This window comes from Lissotriton helveticus (assembly GCF_964261635.1).
Source record: "Lissotriton helveticus chromosome 1_1 unlocalized genomic scaffold, aLisHel1.1 SUPER_1_unloc_55, whole genome shotgun sequence".
In the NCBI taxonomy this organism is placed as follows: Eukaryota; Metazoa; Chordata; class Amphibia; order Caudata; family Salamandridae; genus Lissotriton; species Lissotriton helveticus.
The window spans coordinates 1528704-1539596 of NW_027611698.1; the positions used below are offsets into that span (position 1 = coordinate 1528704).

At 42.3% G+C, this 10893-nt stretch overlaps 1 protein-coding gene across 5 annotated transcripts in view; it reads left to right on the forward strand.

Moving 5' to 3' along the window:
• LOC144806245 (uncharacterized) overlaps positions 1-5014 on the forward strand; it is a 183123-nt gene extending 178109 nt beyond the window's left edge. For all 5 annotated transcript variants that reach the window (XM_078672642.1, XM_078672643.1, XM_078672645.1 and 2 more), the window contains one exon: positions 3825-5014. In XM_078672642.1, the coding sequence (XP_078528768.1) occupies positions 3825-3949 (125 nt within the window). In that variant the 3' untranslated portion in view covers positions 3950-5014. The remainder of the gene's footprint in view (positions 1-3824) is intronic.
• Positions 5015-10893: the final 5879 nt, after the last annotated feature.

The following is a 10893-nucleotide window of genomic DNA, read 5'->3' on the forward strand; positions in this document are numbered from 1 at the left end:
AAGTACTATTGAGGATCAACCATTCGTTTTCTCCACAGGCATTGATCTTTTCATATTGTTTGTTCTGTTTTCATCATGCAGAATGTACAACCTCCTCCCCCTTTTTACAGCTTCCAGGTGATCCACCGGTCAAGTATGGTATAGAGCTTTTGTTCATTATTTAGGTGCCATGGGTGCTGTAATTTCACTATAAAGCATCACATGATTCTTCTGCATGTTTTATTGCTGCTCTTTTTATCCTTAAAGCCATGAATTGGAGGAAAATTGTTATATATAAGCAGATCCCTGATTTTTATTATATATGTTAAAACACTGTTTTAATCATTATGGGAGACACTGCTGAGGCCCTAGCTCTCAGTGTGCGCCTCGCAGAACAGCACAGGGCGTCCGTGATGGGCTGTGGAGATTTTAGTCCAGCTGGTTACAATTAGCATTATGTGATGTCATTGTGCAGCACTAGCAGCAATCACAGATGCCCAGCAGGCAGCAGGCCCCGTCTAGACATGGGACAGCAGACGCGAGTTCAGAGAAGGGGCAGTAGTGGGTCCAGAGCTTAAAGGCCGAGTGGAGGGCATGTGAGCCTGTGATTTGGCTCAAAGCATGCCCTGATGTCTGTGAGGCCTGTTCCCTCCAGGGACGTCAGCAGCCATGGCTGGTTTAGGAGGGAGGACCTGCGTCATCCAGAGCCTTACAGCATGGGTACATTTAGGTCAGTGGCACAACTCTGTTCCACCTAATTAATATTAATTCAGAGGATTGCTGTTCATAAAATATTTGATTGTCCTGCCCAATGGTGGAAGAGATGAGAGGATGCAGAAGTAGAGGCCAAACAATATAGCTCCTTCAGTCCCTGCAACTTGCTGATGATGAGCCCAGCTCGTCATGAGGCACAGTGGAGCTGTGCTAATGACGAGCTGGGCTCGTCATAACGGCCTCGCCACTCCCCCGCGCAGCGAATTCCACACCTGTGTGGGCGTTCTACGGGAGTGGGCGTGTCATGACGAGCCCAGCTTGGCATGAGCACAGCTGCACTGTGCCTCATGATGAGCTGGGTTCGTCATGAGCACCGCGGCGCCGCATGCGTCCTCCCTCCCCCCGCACAGGAGGGGAATTACCCCCGTGGTTAAGGGGTTAAAAGTCTATCATACAATATAGGGAACACATCACACAAGAACAACACCCTCGGAAATAATGAGATGTGATGGAATGCAGTAAAAGGCAGGTGATCAGGAAGGTTATAATCCAGATTTCCTAACAGCAGTGGTTCAATCTTGTTGTGCCCTGCGTTGTATGTGGTACAAAAGGGGGTGGTGATGGACGGAGCATCTGAACCAATCAAACACTCACACCCAGTCAACAGATCTGGGTTTGATCCATCACCGTTCTTTAGCCCACTCTGCCACCCCAGTTCAGACATGGCTATATGCAAATCAGTCTGACCCTATGCCTCATGGGAACAGTCCAGCCCGAACTGCCAAGCCATGTCTTCCCTGGAACGGAAACAAGCTTCCGAGGACCGGTTTCTGGCATTCCAGCCGTCTTCAGCCCGGCTTGCTTGAATCCAGTGGCAAAGTGAGCAAGGGACTCACGTCTGAGCATACCCTGCCACACTTATGGTGGCCAAAAGCGGCACAAAAGGTGGTGGTGATGGACGGAGCATCTGAACCAATCAAACACTCACACCCAGTCAACAGATCTGGGTTTGATCCATCACCGTTCTTTAGCCCACTCTGCCACCCCAGTTCAGACATGGCATTGTATGTGAGCACAGCGGGCTACATACTCACCCTGGAAGGTCCTGTAATTCACCACTAGAGACTGACACAACAGGCAGCCAGCAACCATACAGTGGAGAGAAACAATACCTACATTGTAGACAGTTGTGTGTGTGTGTGTCTCAGATATTGTTGAGGACGGGTTCTCTCAGGTAATTCCACAAAAATAGAGCACACTGTGCAAGTTGTTCAGGATGGCATAGTCGAGCCGGTCTCCTCCAAATTTCCTGATGGACCCACAGGAGTGCATTGTTGCTGCTGCATCCCCAGCACAAATACATGTGCATCATATTTATTGCCACTTTATAACATTGGGAGCGTAGAGGGCCATATAATATAATGATGCACAAGGATGGATTTTTGGTGAACTTCCACTGATGAGCTCACCCCCAAGGTGAAGCGGTATTTAAGAATGATGCCTGAATATTGTGGAGAAGTGTGGCTCAATGGTTAGAAGAGGCAGACCATGAAGCAGAGATCAGACCCGGGACCAGGGTTCAATTCCCGGCTTGGCGGGGTCTTGAGCCCAAAACGTCCACGGACTCGATAATTCTCGCTTCGGCGCCTGCTCGAATCACGGGTTCACACTCTGCAACTCTGGGCAATAGCTTGCTTAATCTCCACTATGGCCCCCCGCGGCGGGATGCCTGGCTTTCACCTTGGGGGTGCCCAGTATGGGTTATCTCACAGGGAAAAACCAGGACGGGTTCCCAAAGCAAGCGCTTAGAGACCGTTGGTGATAATGCGCTATATAAATATAAATTACAATTACAATTACAATATTCAAGTGCACCAGGAGACTTGCATAAAGAGATACACAATTACAATCAGAAAAGTTTTATTTTCTGCCAATAATGTGGTACAGATCATTATAAGATTAGCTGAAAAATAACTGAGCATTTCTGTCATTGGTAATCAGTTTAAAAAACATTTATTGTAAAAGAAAAGGTTGAACACAATTTCCAAAAAGCAGTAAAATATAAAAAGAGTCCCTTGGTAAACTCCATCAAATAGTGTGGGTGATTGACATTTATTGGTGACAGTGTCAGGCTGAAATTATTACTTGTGTTTCAGGCCAATAGTTTCCTTGTTCCATGCAGACCTCTAAATTCCCACCATAAGGACATGTATGGAGCTTTTGTGACAGTCAGATTCAACCTGAAATCCCAGAGCCTGGAATCCAGTCCTTCACGGATTTGGGCCGGCCGGAACCTTTCATAGACCCCTCTGGCATAACAACTCAAGATGTAGTTATTATTAAAAAACAATTTATGCTAAGGGCAATAATATGCCGAGAGGAAAAGGAACTGCTTAAGCCTACAGTAAGACGACACTATTTGTTAGTAAACTCAATCGCACTAGAACCCTATTTATGTTTTGTCACCAAGCCATTTCACAGGTTCCTTTTAACTAAATTTAGATTTAATCTTATCCATATTTATTTGGGAAGTTTCAACACTTGGGTGAAACCAGAGTCAGCACCGCCCTGTACTTGCGATAATTTTTCTGTACAAGACACCATGCACTTTATTATGTTCTGTGAATATGAAAAATATTTGTTACCGGTCCTAAGGGAAGCTGGTTTCTCCCAGGTGAGACCAGCCATGTTTTATCTTCAATCATTGAGCAACATTCATATCACATTCTGTATGGCTAACTTTTTAGTGGCGGCGGCTAGATCAAGATCACGCAAGATACTATAAAACTTCCCCTACGAACTGTCTTTTATATTCTTTTTAATGTTGTCTTAACTGATATACCTCGCCACATGAATTCGATTGAAGCGAAATTGTTTAATTGTATTATACTTGTACATAAATGTTTTTTATGCTCTTTGTATGATTTTTAACTAAATCGAATAAAGATTACTTGACTGACTGACAGTCCAGGTTGCTTCTAACAAATGGAGGCATCTGTATTAGTTGCCAATCTGAGATCCTGAGGAATTTGGAACTGGGATGGGCATGAATTCTTTCCAAAAAAAGGAAAACAAACTTTTGAGTAACAGCCTTGCTAATGCTGATTATGTTCTGTGTGTTTCTTCTACAGGTGAAGACGTGAAGCAGTACACTGTGAAAGGATGCGCTTCTCAAGATTACTGTCAGTCATTCTACCTGGCTGGGTCGCATGCCTACACTTATGACTTACAGTGCTCACCTGCTGAGAAGTTTTGAGACCATTAATTACACCTGTTATGCAGCAGTACCCCAGCTTAGAAGTTTATAGCAGAAACCTTTTAAAGTTTTACAAGTACCTGGCATTCAGAGTCTGGACTTGTGAAGTGGAAATATGTAAGAAAGAAGCCGATTGGATGTTGTCAGTCTCCTTGGGGCATCAGTGACGCTTTCAGGAAATTCCCAACTAAGGGGCATATTATCAAGGGATTTATCTCCGCTTTTTTGGCTTTAAAAGCCAAGAATGCGGAGATAAAATTATCTCCCTATCAGCAACAGGGTGCTAACATGCAAATTCGCATGTTAGCACCCTTTTTCTCTACGCTTCCCCTTGCATATCTAATGAGATGCAAAGGGGGCGTTCCAGAGAAAAATAATAGGAGAAATGTTGTTAAGAGACATTTCTCCTATTATCAAGGACTTCACTAACCCTGTGAGTGATAAAAAAAAGCAGCGCTAACCGCGGTTAGCGCTGCTTTTTTTACACCTGGTATTTTCCTGACTTAGTCATGATATCCTATGGAAGGTGGATATCATGGCTAAGTTTGTGAGCCCCTATCATCAAGCTAACGCCAAACTTCGAGAGATTATCGTTGGTTTTCCAGCGACAATATCTCATTTGGCAGTTAGCGCGAGGATTTTTATCACTTCTGAGATAAACCTTGCTAATAGCAAGTTATCTCTGCGATAATTTCCGGCGATGCTTAGCGTTAAAAAATTCGTTGCTACGCATCGTTAGCGATAAATAGCGCTAATCATTGGTAATATGCCCCTAACTAACCGTCTACTATCAGTGGGACATTACCAGGTGCTTCCGGTCATTCCTGCTCTGTTCCTCTTTCTTGTCCTGAGAGTTAAACATCTCTTTGAATATCAGATCATGGAACACATCTGCCACATTGCGTTGATGATGTCAAAACAGAAGAACGCATAGGTATGAGTTTATATCTGCTTTGTAATCCTTTGACTGGTCTGCTTTATTCTGTAGCAACCCCCATAGCATAAACAAAACAGAGCTGCTTTGTAATTTACATTGAGAAAGTTAATAAACCTAAGTTGACACTGCCGCATCTACTATGGGTCTGTGGGGCATATTATCAAGGGGGTTTATCTCCGCTTTTTTGGCTTTAAAAGCCAAGAAAGCGGAGATAAAATTATCTCCCTATTACCTAGCTGTCGCTAACACCAGTTAGCGACAGCTAGTAGGAGATAGCGACCATCTTGGGCCCCACTTTGCATGTCAGTGATATTTATCACTAATGATATGCAAAGTGGGCGTGCCAAGATGTTAGCGACTGAAAACAGTCGCTAACATCGCTATCTCCTATTACCAACTTTTGGAGATATTCGCGCTAAGCGTGAATATCTCCAAAAGCTAACACCTGCCCTGAGCAGTTCTTAGCCATGTTATCCAATGGGAGGTGGATAACATGGCTAAGAGCATTAGCTCGGTAATGCATGAATATCGCTGACTTTTCAGCGATATTCATGCATTGCGGCTGTTTTTTATCGCATTTGCGATAAACCTTGGTAATACCAAGGTTTATCTGCGATAAAAATCGCCGCAGCTTAGCGGTAAAATTTTGTCTCTAACCAAGCAATAGCGATAATTATCGCTATTGCTTGGTAATATGCCCCTGTGTTTTTTAGGGACAGCTATTTGAGTGTTCAATGGGAGAGGGGTTGTAAAAGGAGTGAAGGTAAATAGACACCTATATAGAAGAGTTAATGTCAAAGACAGGATGAGACCCTGATTGAGCCCTGGCGGCGGTGAGCGTGCGTGCCGTCACTGTGGAGTCTAATGGAGGACGGGTTGGACCAAAGTGGAGTTCAAGACGGTCTCTCAAGTGAATGGTGGACCTCAGGTTTGCCGTGAATGTGTCTCCAAGAAAGTCTAGATGATCATTAGAGGATCAACAACTGAGTCCCAGTTTGGAAATCTGGGTCTACTGTTAGTTGATTAAGCTGCAAAATGTTTATGCTGTTCACAGAATTAAGCATTTAAAACATACGTTAAAGCTCCTCATCATGATGTGGGATAAAAGAAGAATATACCAGGTTTGATGGTGACCCATAACAAAGAAAAAAAAGGCAGCCTTGCTAAAAAGAAATCCTCTTATGTGGCAGAGTCTTACCCACCTGTGGCAGACATTGGTTAGAGTGGAGAATCAGAGGACAAATGAAGAGCAAACATAGTTATAATCCATTTACTTCTAAATGTTTAAAATACATCCTCTCCAGATCAGGAATCCAATGACCGCTCTTTTGAATTTTAAATGAACATTGCTCTTGGATTCTTGGGAGTGGGGGCGCTGCTACTGCTCCTGTGTGGCCCCAAACACGAAATCAATGTGCCTGCAGTGGTCCTAGCCCCCTTGCACCACCACAGTCCAAAAATGCAAATGTGTATACAACACTGCACAGGATTCTGGGATGCCCCTATGCTCTCAGGTCTATTGTAACAAAGTGTATTATTAACTGGGTGGGCAGTCGCCCTCCATCAGGAATATTACCACCAACTGCCAGGGTGTACTGCAAGAGTCTCTAAATATCCATGAGCTCTAACCCCTGGTAGCAATGACACAGAGCAGACAGGCTTAATCTAGGGAAATGTTTACATTATTTGTGCATATAAGGGTGCATTCTTTGTATCATGGCATCCAGGAAGCTGATGAAGAAGCAAGACAGGCAACTTTGTGAGACACCTCCAGCCACAGCTATCACCCCCTGGTAACTAACTTATGCAAGTAGGTGCAGGGAACAAATGACCTGCACACGTGGTGGAATTGCGTGCACCCTGCGTGTCTGCTGATCCAGGATGGGGTGCATGTCACTTATCAGGTCTAGGATGGTAGTGGGGTGCAGCCTGTACCTCTCATTGATTTCTTCTGTGAGTTGGAATAGGGTGATGCACACTCTGTATATGCGTTCCTGTCGCCTCCTCCTCTTCTGTGCTGCTGCTTGAATTCGCATCCGCCTTGCAATGACATAGAGGGCCGCCATTGTGGTGAGACTGATGCATTCTGGGGCTATTTATATGCAGTGCACCTGGTTACCACCTGCATTGAGTTGGTGGTAATTTGCGACTCACAAATAGTGATTTAGCGAGAAATCACTATTTGCAATTTTTCTTACATTGGTCTGTGATTTATTTCTAGCGATTTTGCACTTTGTGAGGCACTATTTGGGAGTCAGAGGGTCAAATTTGCAAAATAAGGAATCACTAACTGACTTTGCTTTTTTTAGCCATTCCTTAATTTCCGCTTGCGTTTTTCCTTCTCTACATTTCACCTGGGTCTTTTGCAAATTTCTGCCTTTGCGATCGGTATTTTGCTTCCTACATTTGGCCCATTGTGATAGAGCGCGCGGGACCACTAGCTCAATTTGACCATACTCACCTGAGCCCATCAAACATTCACACCTTGAACTAGCAGTCCTGCCTTTAATTACTAACTAATCGCCTATCAATACTTTGAGTACTTTTAGGACTTATACCTACAAACAATGACTTACCAATCCTTGTCACCTTTGCTATAAATCCTAGGGATCGAAAAGGGAGTTAGAATAAACAGGCAGTATTTAAACAATTTTACCTTTCCTGTAATAACCACAGACTGTGGAAAGTTTTAAAAGCTTTATCTATGCATGGTTTTCTGAGTGCAAGGCCACAATAATGTGACTATAAATTTTACAAGCAGGAATATAATCAATAGGACATAGAGTTTGTAAGAAATCACAGTAACACCTTTAAACATCGGTACCTGGGAAGGGTGAGAAAGGGAAATAGCGCAAGGACATACCACATGGCTTATATTTACCCAGAATGATGCAAGGACTAATCCTGGTCACGGGCTGGGGCAAAAAGACAGGTCTCCCGACTAATCAGGTGCCGATGGAACAAGACAGGTGCAGATCAGGAGAGGTGACCTCCGCTAAGTGCAACACCAGCGTCACACCCCTCTCTCTAAGCCAATTAGTACCCCGACTGGGTAATCGATATTTTCCCACAACACCTCAATTCTTCTGACAGAGTGCTCGGCCAGCACCTCTGCTCTCGATCTCCTATATCATGCATTGGGTCAGTGACAGGTCAGCGACTCTGACAAGTCGGACAATTTCTCTATCTAAACCTACCTTAGTTATACTATTTCCAGGTCATTGTACCACCCCTAAATGTTGCAAATCTATGTGTTCCCCTTTCAGTGATTGGTCGGAAACTCGGAAAGACGAGGAGAGGCCATCACACCATACCAAGGTGAGGTAATTGAAATTGAGTTGAATTTATCAGGTTCTTACCCATAATTTATTTTCTCCCGATTTTATTCCGCCCACCAATATTATTTCATTTTAGCCTACAACGTTGTAACATTATGCAAGTTGTCTTCCTTTTCCCAGGTCATGGAGTGAGGGTCTCGGGCGCATTGCGGGTAAGACAATCCTTAGCACGGTTTCAATGCCATAGCTGGAGGTCGCTCATTTTGTCCCGGCACATGCGCAGTGCATTTTCAAAATGGTGTCTCAAGTCACCCCTCAGGCCCAAATACGAGCTATTAACAAAGTCAAAGAGAAACATATTAGAATACAAAAATAAATGAAAGCACTGTATACCACTTATCTCTACTCTAACCCCATTACTTTTATTTATACTATAGCATTAATGGTTAAGCAGAACCAACAAGTTTAGTATAAGCAGCAGCAGGTGCATAAGTATGAGTGAGCATGAAGCAGCCATCTTGGCACTAGTATGCAGAAGCAAAGATTTTCCCACCAAGCAGAGGTACGTCACACCACGTAGATGTGGCAGATGCATGCGCAGTAAATTTCCCATATTAGGAAACTCGGGTTACTGTTAGTAATAGCACATACGCAAGCTTCCCCAGCTTTCTAAATATGTTGTGTAATGTAAATATTAATGAGCAAAACATGTTGATTAATATGTTAAAGGTTATTTCGAGAGGGGTGAGTCCAAGCAAGTTTCAGTAAGTGTGAAACCTTGCTCCATCGATCCCCTCTTTGATGATATTTTAGATCATCACAAATTAAGGAACTAGATGCCAACTTTAACACTCTCCCAGTTCAATTTCTTCAATTACTTTGGGAGTTTTCTTCTCACTTTTATTCTGGTAAAGTTTCATTCTCATATATGTCCCCCTTTAGTTCTTCCATTTGAATTTCATCTAATTTTATTTTCTTCTTTTTCTCATCTACTGCTTACCTTTTTCTATTTCTGCAGCATTTGCACCATATCATTATCACCAAAATTATTAGTGATATCCTCATTATTGGCATCAGTACTTTACCTACAATACTTCTACCTCCATTAGAAATCCAACTACCAACAGAAGAGAGACCATCACTTAGTCTCTTCCATGCGCTATCAACCTCCAGTGGTTCAGTTCTTCTTCTAAATGAGTAATATTTCTAACATACCTTCCAATTTCAACAATGTTATCAGATATGTAAGTGCAACAATGTGGCGCTTTCAAAATTCTACAGACTCCGCCCTCTTTTGCCAATAATATGTCCAGAGCAAGTCGATTTTGTAAAATCATTGATCTGATCGCAACCAATTTGGTATTGATCAATAAAAATCCTACAGCAGTGTCAGTCGATAAGCCAACCACCACTGTAGACAATTTAAAAATTCTTTGTGTATTCAGAATTACTCCCACTGAAGGTATCAATGCACTAAATATATCACCTACAATTTCTGCAAAACTAGCTCTTCTATATCGTGTTAGTTCATTTTCGTGTTTATTGCTTCCAGTGATTCTTTTACATGGTATACCTTTGGGAATACTATTCCAAAATAGCAACTACCATACCAATGATCAGGCAGCTTAAAGTAAGTTTTGTTCCCACAAATATAATAGACACCAGGAAATACTGGATCAGTTCCCCCTTTTAGTCCCCAACCCCCAATTATGAGGAAATTGTGTTCACATTCACTAGAACCGAATACATTGTTATTATATTTAGTTTTCTTTCTATGGAGACAGATTTTCCCCTTCTTTTCAAAGTCCAGAGACATAGCAGCATGAGCCCTGCCAGTTGCCATAAATTCCTCCCTTTCAACCCATTTGGGTATCGGGGGCTTCGATTCAGTGGTCTTTCTATGGAAATCCTGTCTCCTTTTCTCTACTAAATTAAAAAATATATTTTCTTCTTCGTGTAGTTTACATGTTAAATTGTCTTTGTGTGCATCAGCTATATCTACTGTTTCCATTCATAGAAAATATTCACTCATGAAATGTGAGTCTTTACTACTAAGGAAAGGATTCATCCTTCTACGGATAGGGATTTCAGAGAAAATAACATCTATGTTAGAATAATTATACTGTAACTTCCCAGTTTTATAGAACAGGCTATTTAATATGCTACAGGAAACACCATAGATCAAGGGTAAATGGTGGTAAGTAACACCTTCAGCTACTGAAGCAGGTAGTTTCATATAGACATAACAGTCACTAATTTGCATTGTCTCTACATAATGTACTAATAGACTAGCGAACACATTCATATCTGTTTCAGTTCTATTTTTAAAGTGATGTAATTCTATCTCATCTGGTGCTTCTAAGTCTACTCTATCTTGTTTGTAGTGCGCTATCTTTCCGTGTATATTAGTGTCATTATTTTTAGCAGCCATCGAGTAAGGTATTGCTATCGTCAGTCCTAGCCATACTATGAGCACTAACAATGCACTACGTATGCAAATCCTACAGAATATCTTTATACAATTTCTTTTCGAGTTTCCAGTAACTCTTTTTCAGCCATTTTTGACTACGTTGGCTTATCCCCTCTTTGCGAATTTTACACAGAATACACCTGTGATTTTATCTCAAGTTGGCCTCACTTCTTCAATATTTTGATCAGCAATCAATTCTTCATCACTTTCATCACTGATTTCCAGATTCTCAAAATCTTCAAGGATGACGCAAGTCCAT